Consider the following 22,100-nt stretch of genomic DNA (forward strand, 5'->3'; position numbering starts at 1 on the left):
GAAGGGATGGAAGCTCGTATGGCATAGTAGAGGGAGAGAATGTGCAGTAAGGCCTTTGAGTTAGTGACAGAAGACCACAATCTATCAAGAGAGGTTTTTGGGGAGCATGGGAGGAGGGAGTGCTGAGGAAAGGGGTAGTAGCTGGAGGAGCTTAGAGGGCGTGTGGTATCTGAAAGGAAGGAATGATCCAGGATGCAGAGAGACACTTGTATTGCAGATAGAGGCCTTTGAGGAGAGAGAGGATGGGGTCCATAGAATTTGTTGAAATCACCTCCAAAGCCTTAACCAAACATTAGCATCACCTCAGGAGCTCCCAAACAGCTACAGTGTTTAACAGCTCCCCAGGTGATCCTAATGGGTAGCCAGATGTGAAAACCTCTGACCTAAGGGTAGTACCACATTCACTTGCAGTGGTGCCTCTAGAATTTCTGTAGAGGCTGCTGGGGAGTGTGTTTCAAAGGTGCATAGCAAACACAATGTTTTCATTCAGTTTTTATGTTTACTGTGGCGTGGCTGAGAAGAGACTGTTGAAGATTGGGGAGTTTAAAACATCCCCCATCCCAAGCCAGTAGCTTCTTAATGTAACAAGCAACCACTGATTTCTATTTATACTTACTAAGTATAAATAGAAAATTTAATTTTGGGCATCATATTCTATGTACTTGTAGGTAACTTGCTTTTTATAATTAACTATCTTATGAATTTTTCCCTTTAAAATTAAAATCTACATTTTTATTGGCCACATAAAATTGCAATGTATGGATTTACCAGAATACAATTTAATTCTTCTGCAGAGTACACTTTTCTAATAAAAAATGATGCTTCATGAATATGATTGCATATCATCTTTCATATATCACTGCTTATCTTCTTTGCTTTTGTCTTTTGAGAGTAGAATAGTTGGCTCAAAGGGTACATTAATGAATTTCATAAAATTCATTGATTTTATTGCTAGAAAAGAAATTTGTATTTATATCAAGGATATTCAAACAGTATGGGTTAGAGAATGAAAAAAAAAAAACAACAACAACCTTCCTTCATCCTCCTCCCCTGCCCCCTCCATTCCTTTTCCCTCCAGGTAACCAGTTGGCGATTTCTTGTATTCTTTTGTGCAAGTTGTATCTGCAGATGTGTTCATCCTTAACAAACAAACAAATGAAAACACTTACCAGCTCATTCCTACAAACTTGAGCAACTTATGTGTTTACCTAACTCTTGGGGTCCTTGGTCCTTCCTAGTCCCAGACAGTTGCCCCTCACTGTTGTCCCGAGCTACCGATCCCCTCCCTGGTGTCATCGGCGGGTCGGTGGTCTGCCTAGCATCGCGGCGGGGGTCTGCGGAGCGGCTTGCGGAGTGCTGCGGGGCGCTGGTGGGGTCTTCGGGCGTCTGTTCGGGGTTCTGTGCAGGTGCTGTGGGATCTGCACGGGGGTCTGTACGGGGATCTGTGCAGGTCTGCCGGGTACTGGTGGGGTCTGCAGGGTTCTGTGCCGGGTACTGGCGGGGTCTGCGGGAGTCTCTGCAGGGATCTGTGTGGGGCACTGGCGGGGTCTGCGGGGATCTGTGCAGTTCTGTGCTGGGCGCTGGCGGGGAATCTGTGTAGGGATCCATGCAGGGCACTGGTGGGGTCTGCAGGGGTCTGTGCTGGGGGGATCTGTGCGGGGATCTGTGCTGGGTGCTGGCGAGGTCTGTGAGGGGTGCTGGCGGGGATCTGTGCAGGTCTGTGCCGGGATCTGTGCAGGTCTGTGCCGGGCGCTGGCGGGGAATCTGTGCAGGGATCCGTGCGGGGATCCGCGCACCGCGCTCGTCCGCGGCGTCCACCTCGCCCGGCTTTGAGGCAGCGCGGGGTTTTCTGCCGTGGGTCTGTCAGCCATTTGTGTCTTCCCGTGAAGTACGAGCGTCCTCCCTGGCTGCCCAGGTTTCTGGCGCGGATGGTCTTTCTCGTACTGGTTTCCGAGAGCTCCTCGTTTACTGAGGGAGCTGGCCCCGCGCCTTTCCTCTGTCCCAGGCAGAAAAGTGTCGTCTCCGACTTTCTCGTTTGTCTTTACACTTCAACATACATGGTTTTGCCCGCTGGATTTTCACTCTTTGGACAAATGTATGGTTTTTTTTTTCTTCGTCGGTTTTGTGTTTGGGCGTCAATAGTTGGCCCTTCTCCGTGTCACCCCCTTTCTTTGTGTGGGGGTCACACACACGCGCCCACCGACCCCTCCCCCCTTTACCAGACCCCTTTCAGGGGCCCCTAGTGTCAGCTCAGTTGACGTCAACCTCCAGCCTTCGCGCCAAGCCGTCGGCAAGGCAACCGCAGCCTGATTGGCAGGGCTCAGAGGCGTGGCGAGGGGGCCCGGGGTGGGAAACTCGGCCGCTGATTGGCCTGCGCTGGAGCCCCGCCTCTGCGGAGAGCCTGACAAGGAGTCGCGCGCGGACGCTCGGTGCAGACGCCGGGAGCTGCAGGAGGACGAGGTCGGATCTGAGGAACGGGCATGTCCACCCTGGGCTGGTGGCGCCGCCGGGCGCCAGGGGCCCTGTGGGCGTGCTAGACCGTGCTCACGGGCTGCGCCTTGGTCGGGCCGAGGTGGTGTGGTGAGGGGAGGTGAGTCGGGCTGGCGCCCGCCCTTCATACCAACATCAGGACGGTGTCAGGATGCAGCGTGAGGCAGCACGGCAGTCACACGCCGCAGTCCGGGACCCTGGTCACCTGGGGATGGGGGCAGCTGGTGGACGTCGCCTGGCAGGGTCCTCCCTCAGCGGGTCTGGGGCGCGGGTTGCCGCGCTTGCCGCAGGCGCCATCTTGTGTGGCCTGCCGGGGTCCTGGGGACGGGCCGTCCCTTTGAGGTGGCCGCGGACCTGGGGGACTGCCGCGCCATCTTGCCTGGTGGAAGTGGGGAACGGGGACGTGTTGGCTGCGGACTCCTGTCAAGCCAGGCAGCCGGGTTGGGCGCTGGGAAGTGGCGGGCCGGCGGGTTTCAAGGCGCCTCCTTCGTCCTCAGCTGGGTCTGGGGACTGCAGACCACTGTGTCCATCCCACGGTGTCCCTGACAGGCTGGGTCCCTCGGGCTGTCCCTGCATCCCTGCCAGTCCTTGGGGGCGGGGCGTGTTTTGCCGCAGTGGCGGCGGGAGGAGCTACGGGCCGCCAGGGGCGGGGCCGAGAGCTTCATGCCTGTGGGGTAGTTTCTCTGGGCTGTGGGAGGCTGGCGCCCCACCCCCGCCGGCCCTGGCACCGCCTTCGGTGTGGGCGGTAAAGTTGGCTGCACAGGCACTGTCCTGATTGGCTGGCTGCGGGTTGGGGCGGGGCCAGGGGCTGTCGAGACTGCGGCTTGCTTGGGCTACGGCAGTCTTGTCGAGTCCCGCCTACCTTGGCGCCATCTTTGGTGGGGTGGTTGAGGTTTGCCGCGCAGGCGTGATGGTGACTGACTGGCCGCCACGGGGGGCGGGGTCAGGGGCTGTGGTGGCTGTGGTGACCGTGTTCTGTGCAGTGATTGACGGCTGCAGGGTCTGGACTACTTGGCCCCTTCTTTGCTAGTCAAGGGTCTGGCTGCAGAGGCTTGTCTTGATGGTGCCACCCGGATTAGCGTGGCGTCTGGACTCTGACTTCTGAGAATGGGCCACGGCCAGTGATTGGGGGGCCGTTTTATTGGCACGGTCCATGTGTGTGGTCTGGAAAGTCAGCGTCTGCTGAAGCCAGGCATTGTACCTCAAGTTTGCCGCGGCGGCCGCCGTCGTCATGAAACCATTAGTCCTGCCTGACAGGGCTACAGGCTGTTGGCGTGCCCGCTCTTTCTCCTGTTGTCTGGGGACAGTTTGCACCCTGGGTGTGCCTGGCCTCATCATTTGGCTGGAGAAAGTGCTGGGGGCGCGGGAGCAGCGGAGGTGTGTGACGCAGGCCCTGCTGGTAGGGCTCGGGGGGCGGGGACTGACCAGGGAGGCCCCGCCCACTCTGGCTCTATTTTTGTTGGTCGACAGGTGGCAGCCGAGACTTACTGCGCAGGCGCCATCTCGAAGGCCAGAGGCGCGGCAGGGGGAGGACCCAAGAGGAGGGGCTGCAGAGCTCGGCCCACTTTAGCGCTGTTTGGCCGACAGGTGGCAGCCGAGACTCATTGTGCAGGCGCCATCTTGAGTGACAGTGGGGCTGGCCGCGGGGGGGGGCGGGCCCAAGAGGAGGGGCTGCAGAGTTCGGCCCACTCTAGCACTGTTTGTTGGCAGACAGGTGGCAGCCGAGAGTTCCTGCGCAGGCGCCATCTTGAGTGACGGTGGGGCTGGCCGCGGAGGGGTGGGGCGGATCTAAGGGGAGGGGCTGCAGAACTCAGTCTACTCTAGTTCTGTTTGTTGGCTGACAGGTAGCAGCCGAGACTTACTGCGCAGGTGCCACCTTGAGTGACATTGGGGCTGGCCACGGGGTGGGGGCAGACCCAAGGGGAGGGCCTGCAGAGCTCAGCCCACTCTAGCACTGTTGGCCGACAGGTGGCAGCCGAGACTTACTGTGCAGGCGCCATCTTGAGTGACAGTGGGGCTGGCCTTGGGGGGCGGGCCCAATGGGAGGGGCTGTGGAGTCCCACCCACTTGAGCATTATGTTGATCGACAGGTGACAGTTAAAGCTTATTGCGCAGAAGTCACCATCAGTGATTTTATTGCCGGGAGCACACCCAAGGGAGGGTTTTCGTATTTTGAATGACTAACAGGAGACTGTAGACTCCTACCCTTTGGGTGGCTAGGTATGTTGGCCTGGGGTGGCTCCCTGAGGCTTCTTGCACAGGCACCATCTTGAATGATGCCAGAGCTACGGGGGAGGGTGGCCCTGAGGGAGGGGCTGCCTTGTCCTGAATGACAGATGGCGTCTGCAGGCCCATACCCACCCTAGCGGTGTGTTTGTTGGCCAGGCCGTGGCTGCCAAGGCTTACTGCGCAGGCGCCATCTTGAGTGACTGGCAGAACTACAGGGGGCAGTTGCGAAGGAGGGGCTGTCTTCTGATTGATGGGACTGCAGATTCCTGCCTTTCCTTGTGCCATGCTGGCCAGTAGGTGGCTGCCGAAGCTTACTGCGCTGGCGCCATCATGAATGACCATGGAGTTACAGGGTCGGCCTGAGGGTGGCGTTGACATGTCGAGTGACTGAGGGTACCTGTGGAGCCCTGCCCACCTTTGCTGGCCAAGAGGAGCCTGAGGTTTGCTGTGTGGGCGCCAGTTTGGCAGGCCCAGAATGCCGCCGTGGCCACGCAGCATGGCAGCAGGCACAGAGTTTCCTTGGAAGGATACCAAAGCCAACTCTCAGGGGAATGTGGGGGCAGGGCTCACCTGTACAGGTCTCAGGGTCAGTCTGAAAAACGGGTTCAGATTTAGATATTTTAATAGGCTTGGTCAAAGCAGAATTTCAAATAAGAAAACGAAGGAGGCAGGCTGTGGACATGAAGTTTGGGGTTTGGAGGCTCTGAGAGCAGCCGACTTTATGCAAAGAAAAAGGTCTAAAAGCCTTTAAACTAGATAATTCGAGCTGCAGACCGTTAGAACGTGGTACGGGAGATTATGGAGAGGAGGCTCTCAAGGCAAGTTGGGGCGTGGTTTTGGGCGGAGGGAGTGGGAGAGCTGGAGGGGCGGGGCTTCCTGCTTGGAGACGGGAGGTGGTGCTGCGCATGCGCAGAGCTCCTTGTGGCACCGTCACAGCGTCCTCTGGAGGACAGCGATGCTTCCAACACTGAATTAGCTTTCACCATGTTTCTTTTAAGTATATTCTGGACTCCAGGGAGGTACTTCTAAACCTAGCTCCAACAAAGGAGCTTGTAAGTTCCTACTTTTTTTTTTTCTTTTGAGGTAGTAGAGAAGGTAACACGTTGTATCCTTCCTTCCCAACCAGGTGGTGAGAGAAAATTAAGTATGTACATCCACCCGTGAACATGTTTTAATATAGAGTAGAGCTATAATTGGGAAGGTACTTCCCCCAGGTGCTTCTAATTGCATACTCTGAGGCACAGTGGGACTTGAAATAGGAGGTATTATCCACTGGGAGCATATTGATAATCTCTAAAAAGTTATATAAGGTTAAGGAATGATGTTACTACCTAATGATAGTAGTACTAAGGTCCAAGTATAAGTTAATCTTTTCATATTACTTAAATTTATAGTACAGCTAAATTTCTGGCCCTGCATCACTGGCTAAATGGTAAAACTGGAGTTTTAATTCACTTTTCTAAGGGGTACATATTGTTGCTACTCCATGTGGTCCTCATGGAAAATGTCAGCAGATGTTCTGTTTTTCAAAATGACATTACGATGGTCTATAATTGTCTGCCATGAGGTCTGAGATTGAGTACGCTGAGCATCTGCTTTTCTGTAAAGCGGGAACTAGAAAATTAAGTGTTGTGGTGAGGAGTGACAGAGACAATAAAAGTAAGATGTTAAGCACTATATGGAGCCTGTAATTAGTAAATAATAGTACTACTTTAGCTATTTTTTCCTCCCAATTTTTGCTTGTAAAATGCATCCTTTGCTTTTAGAGGGACGGCCAATGTCACATAGCTAGTAAGTGGGAAGTTGGATTCTTGAATTGATTTCTTAATCCAGAGCCCCGTGTCTTTATATTTTGCTCTGCTTGTTAGAAAGCGTTCTGAGGGGCGCCTGGGTGGCACAGCGGTTAAGCGTCTGCCTTCCGCTCAGGGCGTGATCCCGGCATTGTGGGATCGAGCCCCACATCAGGCTCCTCTGCTATGAGCCTGCTTCTTCCTCTCCCACTCCCCCTGCTTGTGTTCCCTCTCTCGCTGGCTGTCTCTATCTCTGTCGAATAAATAAATAAAAAGTCTTAAAAAAAAAAAAAAAGAAAGTGTTCTGATATACTCAGAAATTGACTTGCACACCCATTGGCATAACCTCATTGGGAAAAGGCTGTGATTACAATCCAAGATATAACATGTGCCTCAGGGAGCAATGCCCATGGGCCCTTCCATCCTGGGAGGGAGAGCTCTTCTTCCTGGTCTGGTTTGACCTCTGTCACTAGAGGAAGTGGAGATGCACCTGTTATGCAGTCATTTTCAGCCCGAGGAATGTATATACAAAGTAAATTTGATGTCTCATGTTTTCTTTTCCTTCCCCAGCTTCGCCTTCTCGAGCTTCTACCTTTCTCAGAGACAGCTGACAAGAGGAAGAGGGACTAGATCCAAACACTAGGTGGCCAGGTCCAGGTGAGCTGAATTCCCTTCTCACAGTGCCACACTTATCCTTGCAGTGAACACATTCTTCCTCATCCTGACACTTTCCTACTGCATCTGTGTTCCATATAGCCATGCAAGTGCTATTAGTGCTCTGAAAACTCAGACTCTTCCGGTGAATTGTGTGTTCGCTGAAATTCTCCTTGGCCTCATGCTTTCCCTTTCAGTTTCCTACTTCTTTTTCCAACACTCAGCTGCACCTTCAGGCCTACTCTTTCTCTCTTGTTGGGTGATTAAAGAAGCATGAGAGAGATTCATTGGTTCATCTATCATTCATGGCCCTGAGTGGGAAAGGAAGTATTTTCCTGGAGCTCATAGTCTATTGGGTAATGAAAAACGTTGAAAAAATAATTGTATCATCCATGTTTTTGAGAGAGAACATTCACTATGAACAACAGTTAACCTGAAAAAGTCAACATAGGGCCTTCCTGAGAAGGTCATTGAGATTAAGGCTGAGTCCTCAAGAAAGGAGGATGGTAGTGTGTTTTGGAAAGAGTAATCTTAAGCAGAGGGGACAGGGGCATTCCTGAAGGATCCAGAGATAAGAGCCAAAAGTCTTTGATACCCGGAGCAAAGGAAAGAATTGAGTGGCATTTGAGCATGGTGGGGATTTTAAAGGTCAATTGGAACTGTATTGTGAAAGGCCTTGCAGTCAGTGGTAAGTATATGGGCTTGATATGAAGCATAGTGGGAAACCTTTGATGTGTTTTAACCATGAAAGTAAGATGGGAATCAGATTTGTGTTTTAAACACACCATCTGGTTGTGGGGTTCAGAAGGGGAGGGTGGAAACTGGTTGCAGGGAGACGACCTCGGTCTGGGTGAGAGATGATGGCTTGGATTTGGGTCAGAGCAGAGGGGTAAGTGAAGTGGATGGATTTGAGAGAGGTACTAAGAGACTCAGTAGGGCCTGTACTCTTCTTTCATGGCTTGCTGACTTTTTCAGATAAAGTGCAGTGGGTCACATTATGTGGGGAAGTGGGAAAAATAGCAAAAGTTGTTCATTCCATCAGCAAACACAGACACTATGTCCAGTCTGGGACAGGACCTTGTTAGACTTTGTGTCTCTGGAAGTGGGTAACATAATCATTGGCCTCGATATCTGCTGAATGAGAACTCTAGTTAAATGGAGAGTAAGAAAACATGCTTACCAAGATAGGTGGCTATGCTGATGGTGTATTATCATCCAGAGAAAGGCTCATGTGCTGTCCCAGGTGGATCCCTGGGAATGAATTGGTTTATTCCTGGCCTCAGTGAATGCTCCAGGTATCCAGTGTCTGGTGCTGAAGCCTGTGGAGACTTAGAAACCTTATTTCAGCTAAGGACTTATGTTAGTAGGTACACATGACTGAAGCTCAGGAGACTTATAGAAACCCTACTGACGTATTAGTTTATATCGAAAGATAGTGTGACTAATGTATAATGTTCCTATTTTCTCAATTTTGGTGGGAGATAACTACAGCAGGGACCCAAATACTCAAAAGTATGTATGATCAGCAAATTCTCTCCCTGTAGGCAGACCTACATGGGAAACGAAACCATAATGAGAAGGTTGCTTGGTGAGTATGGAATCAAAATGAGAGGATGCGGACAAGGTTTAATAGCACTGGCCTGTAAGGTAGCCTGGTGTCGCCATCTGGTTGCAGTGAAGCTCTTGGTAGGCTTACTAGGACACCAGAAGCCCCCTGTCTACAGTCCCCTTCCTCCCCAATTTCCATTCAAATTAGGTCTGACCAGAATAGCCCTTTCCTGTACATGGTTAAATGAACCATGCTTTGTGGCTTGCCTTTCCATGTCCTTCGTTTTTTTGGGGGGAAAAAATCTGATTAGCTAATTATTGACATTAAAATATGGTTAGATAAGTCATACTGGCTCAGAAGACATTCTCTTTAAAGTAGCTTTATTCATCTTGAACTATTTGGAATCTGATCATTAAACTAAACTCTTAGATACTATTTCCTCTCTTTTGAAATTTTTGGGGAAACCCCACAAGAATCGACAACAAGGAAATTGTGCTGCAGTGTGGTAAGTGCTGAGCTTATGTGAGAGAGGTAAACCCAGGGTGATGTGGAGATTACCTGAGAGGAGCCATGTAAAAGACCAGAGGGTGGAGATCGCGGCCAGTGTGGTAGGGAGAGTGGTCATTTACTCTTTGCTGACATTCCCATATAAAATTGGTCCCCTGACAGCCCCCTGTTGTCCGTATGCTCCTGTTCGTGGTCAATTGGACAAGACCGGACACCTAAGCCTAGAGCAGTGGTTCTCAAAGAATAGCTCCTGGAGTGCTTATTCAAATGCCTCTTTCCTAGAGATTCACATACCTCCTAAGTCATCACACATGGAAAGGCAGGTACATATTCATACGTACCTCAGATGGCTTTTGGCACCCCCAAGTTTGAGAACCACCACCCAGAAGAACTTGAGCCATGGCGTGCACTTGCAGATTCGGAGAGCTTGGGTTGTTTAGTCTGTTGGCACTGGGTACTTCACCGGGTGGTGAGGTAGGACTGGGACGGGGGCAGCATTTACCCATGTGCATGCTGAAGTAGAGAATGTCGGTCTGCAGAAAGAGGCAGGAGAATGGAGCAAACGAGAAGAGAGGAGACCGCACACCATGCTGTCCCTGAGAAACGAAGAAAGTAACTTCCTCGCTTCCTGACTTTAAAGTTCTCAATTCCAGCCCCCTCGGATGAGGTAGGTAGAATGAGTGAGGGGGCTGAATCTAGGTGCACCGTGATGAGGGACCAAAGTAAGTAAGTAGAGATGGGGTTGAAGAAGCTCTCATGGAGCTTCTATCTCAACTGATGGGATATGGGGAGCCTGAGGTCAAACAGTGGGGTCATAGGATTTCTTTATCTCTCCTTACACGTCCACTCACGTTTCCAAGCCTCTGATATGTGTTCTTTAATTGAGTTTTTCCCAGTTCAGTTGAACACTTGACCTATTGATCCTTTGATTGAGGCCAAAGACACCATGCTTATAGCAGGGATGCCTGATGAATTCCATCTTTATTTCAGTTTTGTTAATTGTGAGACGCATATTTTTGTTTTCTATTCATGAAGTGGAGAAGTAAAGTGCTTTAAAACATTTAAAGAATAGCACTAAAACTGCGGTATAAACCACAATGGCGACACTGTTCTAATAGCATCACTGCCCTGTGGTTTTAGGTGGTCAAGCTCATATCTGAAATTTACTCCACGTAAAATGCTTATAACACATGTAACATTTCATGGTTAGATGTCCAGTGTGTGTAAGAACAGATATTTGGAGGTTAAAGAACAGCAAGAAATCTGTAAGCCCTTCCACCCAGGGTGGAGAGTGAGACTAGTTTCCATCATTTGTCTCCTCTCTTTCCCTCCCTTGGCCGCTAGGACCAGAGTCAGGCCGATCCCTTTGTGTCTGCACCTTTCCCTGTGTCTGCCAAATGTGTTCAGACCTTTTAAGATCCTGCCCTTGGCTACTACTTAACCCACCTACTACTCCACAGAGAGCAGAGGGAAATGCATAGGCTTCAGTAATTAGGGCTGTGTGAGGGTCCACCTCCAAGTCAGAAAAGGTGATGGGTGTGCCATGTGGCTAGAATTCAGTTTGCACTGTAGGACAGAGGGGAGGGCCTGCGTGTGGAGTGCTATCAAGTGGTGCATGGGCTTGAGGAGGGTGTACAGATAGTGGAGGACTCCATGAGAGCAATATGAGGTGGCCTGAGGGGGAAAATGAAGTGTCAGAGTAAGCAGGGGCCATGTCCTGAGGACCACCACAGCAGAGGGAGTGCTGATAAGCGGTAATAAGCAGAAAGGAAAAGGCAAGACAAACAGCAATTGAATTTACTTCCAAATTTTATATTCAAATTTTTTTTTCAATTACGAACTTAGGATAACATTTGAACTAAAATACCAAAAGAAATGGAAGTATCTTTTATTACATTTTTAAAAATTTTCCCCAGTTTATGAAGTCTTTATACAAGTTTTAATGTGGAAGTTTTTTTCTGATTTAGTTTATACATGCTTCCACATGTTTAAATATCTATGTAGTTTATTTTAGTGTGTGTTTTTATTTTAACACGTGAGATCATACCCAGTTCATTAACATTTCAAACTCAAGCTACAAGAGTGCAGTTTGTAGGATGTGAAACAATGGTTGGGGGGGAGCATGTGATATACCATCTGGAGAGCTCATAGAATGTGTCCACCACGTTTTCAGTCTCCATTTACATGGGTGTGTTTCTTGTGTGTGTACACGTACTGCTTTGTAGCTGTTTAATGGTGTCTAAAAGAATTTCCATATAAATACATTTCCATCTATAGCATTGCTTTCTAAGAACTGCATTATATTCCTTTATGTGAACATTTTATTGTTTTTTTTTACATACATATAAATGCCACGTGTGCTGTACAATTTTATACCTTAATTTAATGCTTCAAAAGTTTTTTTTTTTACATTAGTGGTTTCTCTCAAGTTTAAATAAACCAGTGTGTCTGTAGAATGTAATACTATGTGGCCTTTAGAAAGAATGATGTAGATCTGTGTGTACTAGTATAGAAAGATAACCATCATGAATTACTAGGTTTTACAGTGCACACACAAGGGGCACCTGGCCGGCTCAGTGGGCAGAGCATGCAACTTTTGATCTTGAGGTTGTGAGTTCGAGCCCCACGTTGGGCGGAAAGTTTACACAAAAAAATAAAAATAAAAAGCACACTCATGCAGAGCTCCTAATGTGATCTCATTTGGGTAAAGCTGCTACTCCGTACCTGGATGTTAGAAGTTTTAGTACAGCAACAAATTTGATCAATGTGTATGGCTTGTAGTTTCTACATTAAATACTCTATAATTGAACATTCTACTGTCTTCTATGTTTGTAATCAGAAAATAAAATGATAAAACTTTTTGAAAACATGGCTTAATGGCTACGTAACATTCTACTAAAGATTTTGTCTGTTTAAATTTTGGAGGAATGCTGTGTTTTGAGTGCGCTGATTTATTTTGGTGTGAACAAAGTATGTTTGTTACTGGCCTTAGTGGACTTAGCTTTCCAGTGATGTGTTGAAATACAGAATTTCTTGTCAGGAGGCCAGACACCAACACTGGTTTTATTATTCTTTCGTAATGTCAAAGGCTATCTCCAACCTTCTTGGAAAGCGTACTTGAATAACCGGCAGAAATTAAAGTGTTGGCCATCTCCTCTTATCACTTTTGTTAAAATTACTTTATTACTTAGTCCCCAGAAAGTTCATAGTTTGTATTTAAAGAGTTAATGCTTTCCTGACTGAAAGACCTTTCTTTGTTATAAACTAAATCCCACATGTATATTACTACTTCCATGCAAGTCAGTTTTTGGACTGCGTTAGCTCTGTTAGTGTTATTTGTTCTAACACTCGCATCATTGTGTTGGAAAGAATACTTCATGTTTTCATATGTTTGGGTCATTTTACAGACACCCCCCTGCTCCCACCACACATATACCTTATTCAAAATTCTCCTGTTATTTTTGTACACTTATTCATCTAGAGGAACTGGATTCTCATTTTGTCGAAGCTCCCCACCCTGTTAATGAATTTTAATTTATGTTCAGAGAAGGATTGACAACAATTTCCACATTCCCATCTGAAAACATATGTTTTCATTTATTTAGGACTTGTTTTATGTTCCCCTGTACATTTAAAAATTTTTGTTTGGAGTTGCAAATACTTTGTTGAATTTATGGGAATTTATTTTGTTATTAGTGGGATTCTTTTCTTGTATTTATTCACAAGGTTTTTCAGCTCAAAGTAATGCTTTTTCCACATGATGCCTTTTATTTTTTCTTTCTTCAGTTGTGTTTGCTAGGTTTTTTTCCAGAATAGTGTTGAATGGTAGTTGTGGTGGAGGACCTCCCTTCCTTGTCCCCACCTTTAGTTGGAATAGTTTCAGTGTTTAATGTGCTTCCTTGCATTTATTTGAGATAAATCTTTATTCTTAAATGGTCTCCTGGTTTTACTTTTGCTAAGAATATATGAGGAGAGCCTACTGAAGTTTGCAAATGCTTTTAAACGTATGACAATGCTCACGGGGTCCCCTCCCTTCCCCGTTTAGTTGATCATATAGAACAGTCCACTGGAATTGGGGTATCTTCCTTGTTTTCCTGGAATAGACTTTCATTGTCACGGATTATTTAGACTTTTCTAGATTGGATTTATTAAACATTTTTGCATTTAAGTGCAAACAAATATTTATTGAACAATTTCTCTGTGCCAGTCCTGTCAAGATAAAATACAATGATGGAAAAGGCAACAGAGGCCTTGCCCTCAGGGACTTTGGGTATAAGTGCGGGCACTCTCGTTTCTACTGGGTTCATGCATCTTCAAGCATATCTCTCATAAAATGGGTAAATTGTTATTGTTGGCCTTTCTGGGCTGTCCTTGGAGGGTTCCCCCCTCAGCCTCAACATTTCATGTGATCGTATCAGGCAAACCTTTAGCCAACTCCTTTTTGATGCTTTCATCTCAGCCACCTCCAAACCTGTATCTTCTGTTTTCTTCAATGGTAGGCGTGGCTGTTGCCATGGAGGCAGAAGCTGGACTGGGGAAGTGGGGGCGAAGTGGGTAGAGCAGTTATGCTTTTGATTGGCCAGAGGCGCTGTCACAGGACGAGTTCACGTGGGATCTGGGTCTTCCTGAGGGTAAGGTGAGTATGGGGCCCTGGCAGGTACTAACTCAGCATATCTGGCCCCACTCTTAGTTGCCCTTTGGATTGCAAATGGAGGACAGAGTGAGTCAAGGGTAAAGGTTGGGTCACTTGGCCAGCAGGGCACCTAACCTCATCTCTCAGGGCTCACCGGCTATCGCGTACCCCTATAGGAGGACGTTGACCAGTCTTTCCTTTTCCTGAGTTTGACGCTTGATGACTCTGGTAGGACTGCAGTTATACAATAACACATTGACAGCATAATACTCTGACATGTGCTTGTCCCTTCCCTTGGCTCCATGTGTAAAATGGTGTTACAAGCCGTCATTTACTGCAGCAGCTTTTTAGCTCTGCAGGTGTTAGCTTTTATAAACTGGAAATCAGATACACATATAAGGACTTAATTGTAGTGGGCAGCCAACTTTTTAGCTCTTATTTTTTTCTTACTAATATTTTATTTACTTGACTGTCCTTAAATGGAGACTTGGCGGTTCAAAAAGAGTGGGCATTTTTAATGTTTTTAAACCGTATGCTGAAACGGCATCCAGAAACATGGCTGATGTCTGCACCAGCTGGCTTCTCACCAACATCAGTTTTTCATTTTGATTTTTATTTTTGAAATATTTGCCCATTTGATAAGCCAAAAAAATATTCACTGCAGTATTTCACATCTCTTTGATTTCTGATGTGACTGATCTTATCACTGATTTTATGAATTGTGTATTTTTATTTTCATGTTGAGACACTTACCTTTCTCTTACTGCTTTCTAAGAGCTTTTCACATTCAAATATTAACTTTCATCTATGTTGCAAAATATTTTTCCACCTCCTCTTCTAGTTTGTTTTTATTTTGGTTGCTTTTTATAGTGTTGCAGAAAATTTGTTACCTGTTTTTATTTTCACATCTGCCGAGGTCTTTCAGTGGTCCCTGCCGTTGGAATTCTGCTTGAGCATTCTCCTCCCTGTACCTGTTCTTTGCTGTTGTAAACAGTGCCTCTGTGAACACACTTGAGAACTGTATCTTTGTGCACGTGGACAGATAGGTCTATCAGTTAGGTTTCAGAGGTGGAATCACTAGGATAGGGAATGGCATTGCATTTATGTACTAATAATTGCTGGAGACCTGAGGAGTATATTCAACTTAACAGCTGCAATTTCCATATGTCATTCTTGAGTATCAGAAGTTCCAAAGTTGATTCTTTGGGGTTTTTCTAAATTGACTGCCATCTGGTTTAGGGTATGACATTGGACTCCAGCAGGGTGGGATGGGCAGGGAAGGGAGAAGACCCCCTCAGGGTTAAGGTGTCAGTGTTGCGTGCGCCCACTCAGTGGGCAGGACAGTCGCTAAGGCCTCTAGTGCTTTTGTTTATTGTTTTGTTTTAACTTTGAATTTATTTTTTTGACTAGGTAATACATGCTCATGGTAAAAAAATAAAATAAAAACAAAAAACAAAAGGAGAATATACAGTGAAAAAGTAAGTTTCCCTTCTCTCCCTGGGCCCCAGTTCCCTTCCCCAGAGGCAATCACTGTTAATCATTATTAATAGTCTCATATATATCCTTACAGAAATTGTCTAAGTAAATGCATCTCTTTTTGTAGTTTCTTAGAATGCTATACACATTGTTGTCTTCCATTTTGCACTTAACTACCTTAGAGATCATCTCATATCCATTTATTTATAATTTGCCTCATTATTTTAAAAGGTTCCATAGTCATTATATGAATATGTACCATATTTTGTGCATTGTCAGCAGTGCTTCAATGAATATATTTTGCACATATGTCATTACATCTCTGGGATAAATTCATGGAAATAGAATTTATAGGACAGGGTATGTACATTTAAAATTTTGATAAGTTATCCAAATTGCCCTTTCTAGAATCTATATTGCCACAAGCACTATGTGAGTATGCCAGTTTCTTCATACTGACATACATATTGTCTGTCTTTATGATTACTCTGTTCTCAAGGCTATTTTTTTACTCTGAGATCTCAAATGAATTTCCTGTGCCATTGTGGCAAGGAGTTGTTAGGGTCTGATTCTTTTTTTAAGCTTTTCCTGTTAATTTTTTTAAAAAAAATTTAATGTTCTTGCTGACCGAGGGCTGTTTTGTTGCCCTGGTTAGAAAAATCTACACGTACATTTAATGAAGATCACATTGGTTTACTCTAGTCCTGAATTTCTTGAGAAAAGAAATGAGTGAATTTTTGGTGTAGAATTTGGCATCTACCTTGTGATAGGATTCTTAAGAGCATTTAAATGGTCATATTAATGAATAGGAAGTCCTCCATCTCTTTTCTGTGTTCTGGAAAGGTTTTTATCACATGGTAAATTCACTGCTCATGGAAATTTTATGGGAGGTTGCTCCTTAAATCTTTTTAAATTTCTTCCCTAGATTTTCCTCTGCTTTCTGATCAGGTTTGCCTATTTATATGTTCTTAGAAAAATTGTTGATTCCCTATCAAACCTTTTAACCCTACAGTTCTTTTAGTTTTCACTTACTGGTGCTTCATACTTCAAATATATGCTTACTGGGAAGAAAAGTTAACATAATAAAGAAGTACATTTATTAAGTCAAAGTTATCCTTTATATCTCCTGATTTTATTGTCAGGTTAGAAGAGCCCTTCCCTGTTCCATAATTATAAAAAATAATCTTTTATTTATCTAATTTTGATTTTAGTTTTACAGTTTTTATATATAGTATGACCTTCTTCCCTAAGCGAATGATGGCTAGTTTTCCAATATACCATTCACCAAAGAAATTCGTACATTCCTTACTAGTTTGTAAGTGCCACTTTTCATGCCAGTACTGGATACTCGACTATATATGTTCAACTCAGACTAAAATTCCTAAATGAATCCATTTTCTTTTTGTCATAAGTTACAAGTGCATCTTTTTTGTCGTTTTATTTCTTTGGCTTTGATGGTATACACAAAACCATTATTTGTGATTTTTATATAGTCTTTCTGCCTTTAGGCATGTTATAAAAGAACTTTCTTACCCTGAGATTATGTTAAAGTATTTTTTAAATGTTGTGTATGATTTGTTGGCCTTTTGATATATGAATTTTTAAAATATTGATCCAAATGGAATTCTTGCAGGTCAACTTTAGAACCATCGCCAAGTTCCCCAATGTTAATATTCTTTGAAGTTCCATATAGTATGGATTAATTTGGGGGAGGTTTTAGAACTTTGACACAGTAGATCCATACATCTCCCATAATTATATTGTATCTCTCCAGTTATTGCCTTTTATTATAATATAATTTGTAATTTTATTCACATGGTTGCTGTTGTCTTTCATTAAATCTTTTCTATCTTTATAATGGGAGTTCTCTTCCCTTTTTTAAAATTTATAATTGATATATTTTTAGGGAGTCTGTTATAAGTGATTTCCTTATTAAATTATTGTATGGTTTGTTTGCATTGATTCACAGTATCTGAGTGGATACATGTAAGTGAATGATCGCTTTAGATCTTTCTTTCTTTATGCCTCAGATGTGTTTTTCTTGCCTTGTTGTAATTGGCTAGAACTCTGTAGAATCATGTTCAACAGTGATAGTGTTAAAGACTTTTGTGTCTGTTTGTATAACTGAGTTTGGTCTGTGGTTTGTTAGAGCTAGCTTTATCTTGGGTTTTTTAATTACTCTGATTTCATAAAGACAATTTGAAAGCTCTCTTATTTCTCTTTGGTCGGTTTATATGACATGGGAATTGGCCTTTTCTTGAATATGATATATAAAGGCCTCACCTCTAATGCTGAGTTCACAGCCATCTGGAGAATTATTTCTCTGACCCTCTTTTTATATTTCTTCCGTGTTTATTTCTCCATGTATTTTTTTTTCTTTAAAATGTCTGCAGGTCCATGGCATTTTCACTCTGTTCCTGTGGATAGCTGCTTGTTCTGAAGTTCCAGAAAGGATCCTATTCCCAAACAGGTATTCTGTTGCCTCCGAGAAGTTGGACTAGTGTTTTCTAGGGGACTGGAGTTTTCTCTGGAATCTGGATGCCAAAGAGCAGACTTGGGCTTTCTGCCCTTTCATCTTTGCCATTCAGGCATGCTGCTTTTTGAGAACTCTGCTCTTGTCAGAGGCAGTCCCTCTTAGCCAAGTCCTAGATAAAATCGACTGTTCTCTCATCCAGAGTATCACACCAGTTCCCCAGAGCCTGGACACTTGCCCTTTTCCTTCCCCTCCTTTGGAAGTCTTCTGTCCAGGGGGTATTAATTACCTAGTGCCTTCCTCTCTGTTGCTACCTGTCCTTCTCAAGGAGGGCAGGGCAGTGAGGGAGGCAGTGCTTCATTCACAAGGGTCTTCATGATGGATGTGTGTTTGTGAGGGTTGGTGTTCCCAGGGACAGTGGTGGAGAGGGTATGGGAGGGCAGTTTGTGCGTGAGCAGAGTGCAAGCCCATCACTGCCGGGGAGCCCAGCATGGCAGAGTTTGCTACATTTATCCCCAAATCATTTATTATTTTCCCAAGTCACCTCATTTTCTCTTTAGACATTAAAAAAAAACCCTTAATTTTAAACATACTGGTTTCCGTTTAAAACAAAAGCAGAGAATTTTTGCTGCATATGGTTTTGTTCTTCTCTGGAAGTAAAGCCAGAAGTACAAAACTGTCAGACGAGTTAATTGACCCACCCAAACCTAGATTTTGTTCCCATAGTGCCTACTTCCTTGTACCATTTGTGGCTGTCCACAGGGAGAAAGGTGTACCCTTAATTGCCCACATTAGAAAAAAGATGAACATCAGCGTTTACACTCAGTCTAAAGGGTTTTTCTAAAAAGAGGGGGTAGGTAATAAAAGAAAAATAAAGATAACTAGGGAAATAAATGAGATGGTACAGAGGATTATCAAAGCTGGTTCTTTTGAGACAAACTTTGGCAGGATTGATCAAGGCAAAAGAATGTGTAATAGCATGAAGAAGCCTGATGGCCACTTTATCATATTCTTACTGTTGATGTGAATAATGTATGTTTATCACCTATATAGGGTTTCTGTGTCTTCACCAATACTGCATTTAATTTCCCCTCAGTGTACTGCCCACCAGGGCTTCCCACCAAGTTGTTGGGTGTACCGAGAAGGGGCCGGTAGAAGAGTGGGCAGGTGAGGGGGGTGACACACCAGAATGCTCTTTTGGAAGCAGTGGCATAGAGGTTAACCCAGGATGTTCTCTCTCCCCAGAAACTTCGCTGTGCTTCTGCAGGCACACAGTAACACATGCCCGTGTCTAAAATCAATTCTAAAATGGGTTTGTGTACATTATTTTCAATACGTTATTTCACTGTTGATACCTGACTTTGTGTCAGGCAGGCACTGGACAATACAGGGATAGAAAAATTCATCTCTAAACCATTTAATAGAGTTTACAGTTTGCTGTGGGGAGAGGAGCACATTAATTCCAGTATTTAAAAATAAATGTGATGAGTACTTGCAACACCTAAGAGATAAGTACAGCTCAGGAAACCAACCTGAGGAAGTGTGTTAGTAGAGCCTGAGGCTGGGTTTTGGGACAGGCCCTCATCAGAAGGTGTGCAGTGCAGAGGGAAGGGTTCCCGCGCATACCTGCAAACTCGCCACTCTGGCCAGTAGAACCTTCGACAATGATGGAGATGTTCAGAAATCATGAGAAATGGCAGGCTTGGCCCTAATTCCCTATATCCTCTTTTCCATTTCTGCTGAGAAAAAAAATTGACCTCCATTTTCAGTAATGGCTAGCACCTTGAGCATTTCCCATGTGTGGACATTGGGTAGTTAGGCCTTTAAGAATATTAACTTATTTAATCTCACAGTGTTAAAAGGGCTGAGGGCTTTTGTTCCCCTTGTATAGATAAGGGGACAGACTCCAGGGCATTGGAGAGTTGCCTGCAGTCACAAAACCAGTTAGTAGCAGAGCTAACCATCAAACAGGTCTGAGTGGTCCCCAGAAGTCATGCTTGTAGCTCCTGTGTGAGGCCGACTTTGTGTGCTGTGCGTGTGTCTGTGGATTGTGGGTTTGTGCATCTCTGCCCCCTTGGCCTGTTTGCAAAGCATTGTTGACGCCCCATGTAGGGCAGCCCCACACTGCTGCCTGATGCTCAACTTCTGGGACATGTGTATATCTCCTTACGATCTACAGGTCCCTGGGTACTGACTGTCACAGGCTGCTGCGTCTTTCCTGTTGACTCATGTTTGGTTCCTCCAGTGAAAACTTTACTTAGAAAGATGCTGCCTCCAAAGTACTTGTCTGCCACCAAACCCAAGAAGTCTTGGGCCCCAGATCTGTATGAGCTAGACAGTGACTTGACTAAGGAGCCGGATGCCACCGTAAGAGAAGGTGCCACTGACCCTGAATTCTTTCATCAGAGGTTTCGGAATTTCCTCTACGTGGAGTTTGTTGGGCCTCGGAAGACGCTGTTCAAACTCCGAAACCTCTGCCTCGATTGGTTGCAGCCGGAGACTCGCACCAAGGAGGAGATCATCGAGCTCCTGGTCCTTGAGCAGTACCTGACCATCCTTCCAGAAAAGATAAAGCCTTGGGTGCGGGCAAAAAAGCCAGAGAACTGTGAGAAGCTAGTTACTCTGCTGGAAAATTACAAGGGCATGTATGAGCCAGGAGGTGAGACTTTGTAGAGCGTGGTGAAGGCCGTCGGGGAGCTGTGAGTTCCTGGGGTTCGCAGCCTCAGCACTGTTGGTGTTCAAGGCTGGATTGTTCTCCTTGGGAGGGGGGGCTTGTTGTAGGACATACAGTGACATCTCTGGCCCCTCTCTACCCACAGGATACCAGTTGCATTACCTCCCCAGCTGTGACAACCACAACATGATGTTGACAAATGTCCCCTGGGGAGTAAAATGCCCTGGTTAAGAACCACCACCCTAAGGTGATATGAAAAGGAAAAGTAACACTTCATTGAGGGCCTCCATGAGCAACTGGTGAGCCTCTGTGGGCCTGACAACTCTAGTCCAGGCTCCCTTTTGTGAAACAGAGGGTGTATTACCCCAGAAAGTTGTCTGTGGCTGCTGTTTAGAGGTGAGGAGGGAGAGCAGTCTCAGCCACTTGCCGGCCCAGGAGCAGAAGGAAGCTAAGAAATGAGAGGATCTGATCACTCCAGCTTCCTGTTGAGGTGGGGGGTAGTGCAGTAGGGGCAAGGGCAGACTCCGCTTGGAGGAGCTATTTCGAAAACACAGGCAAGAGGTGATAGCTCATTAAGTCAGTGTCTGGTGTCCTCTCAGACGACAACAACAGTGACCTCCGCAGCGAAGACAGCATGAGCCGGAAGGGAGCAGAGTCCCCGCCACCACGCTCCGCCTCTTCTTTCTGCAGTGAGTAACCCTGTCCGGTTATGCCCTGCACCCCCCATTGGGGCATGCTTCCAGACTTCAGTCTAGCTTCCCCTTTCACCAAGTCTGCCACATGATATAAAAGTACACGGTGGGCACGAAGCCTTCGGTGAAGACAGCAGCACCTTCCCCAGGGCAGCTGCTGCTACACACAGATCTGAGGGGAAAGTAAATTAATTGATGACATAATGAGACATTTTTAACACCAAAGCAGACACCAGTATATGGCATGAAATACAATTTTTTTTTTTTTAAAGATTTTATTTATTTATTTATTCGACAGAGATAGAGACAGCCAGCGAGAGAGGGAACACAAGCAGGGGGAGTGGGAGAGGAAGAAACAGGCTCATAGCGGAGGAGCCTGATGTGGGGCTCGATCCCAGAACGCCGGGATCACACCCTGAGCCGAAGGCAGACGCTCAACCGCTGTGCCACCCAGGCGCCCCGAAATACAATTTTTTTTAAAAGATTATATTCATTTATCTGAGAGAGAGAGTGAGTGAGCAGAGGGAGAGGGAGAAACACTCGCCTGCTGAGCAGGGAACCTGACACAGGACTTGATCCCAGGATCCTGGCTGGGCAGGTTGCTGAAGCCGAAGGCAGTTGCTGAACCAACTGAGCCGCCCAGGCACCCCTACAATTTTCTTTTTAAATAATGAGATAGAGGGGCGCCTGGGTGGCACAGCGGTTAAGCGTCTGCCTTCGGCTCAGGGCGTGATCCCGGCGTTCTGGGATCGAGCCCCACATCAGGCTCCTCCGCTATGAGCCTGCTTCTTCCTCTCCCACTCCCCCTGCTTGTGTTCCCTCTCTCACTGGCTGTCTCTATCTCTGTCAAATAAATAAATAAAATCTTAAAAAAAAAAAAAGAAAGAAATTTAAAATAAATAAATAAATAAATAAATAAATAAATAAATAAAT

General features: G+C 45.7%; 1 protein-coding gene across 11 annotated transcripts in view; it reads left to right on the forward strand.

Annotated features, from left to right (window-relative positions):
- The first annotated feature begins 2,378 nt into the window (after window positions 1-2,378).
- The window catches only part of PEG3 (paternally expressed 3), a 33,810-nt gene continuing 14,088 nt past the window's right edge, over window positions 2,379-22,100 (forward strand). The window contains exons 1-9 of one of the 11 annotated variants that reach the window (XM_048224078.2): window positions 2,412-2,590; window positions 7,080-7,166; window positions 8,708-8,751; window positions 9,759-9,886; window positions 13,719-13,855; window positions 15,263-15,330; window positions 17,722-17,798; window positions 19,981-20,460; window positions 21,075-21,164. In XM_048224078.2, coding sequence (XP_048080035.1) covers window positions 20,067-20,460; window positions 21,075-21,164 — 484 coding nt within the window. In that variant the 5' untranslated portion in view covers window positions 2,412-2,590; window positions 7,080-7,166; window positions 8,708-8,751; ... (3 more) ...; window positions 17,722-17,798; window positions 19,981-20,066. Of the gene's footprint in view, window positions 2,591-7,079; window positions 7,167-8,707; window positions 8,752-9,758; window positions 9,887-13,718; window positions 13,856-15,262; window positions 15,331-17,721; window positions 17,799-19,980; window positions 20,461-21,074; window positions 21,165-22,100 lie in introns of all 11 variants that reach the window. The other 10 variants (XM_057313919.1, XM_048224076.2, XM_048224084.2 and 7 more) reach the window with 10 other exon arrangements.

The sequence above is a fragment of the Ursus arctos genome, unplaced genomic scaffold, assembly GCF_023065955.2.
Source record: "Ursus arctos isolate Adak ecotype North America unplaced genomic scaffold, UrsArc2.0 scaffold_19, whole genome shotgun sequence".
Taxonomy (NCBI): Eukaryota; Metazoa; Chordata; class Mammalia; order Carnivora; family Ursidae; genus Ursus; species Ursus arctos.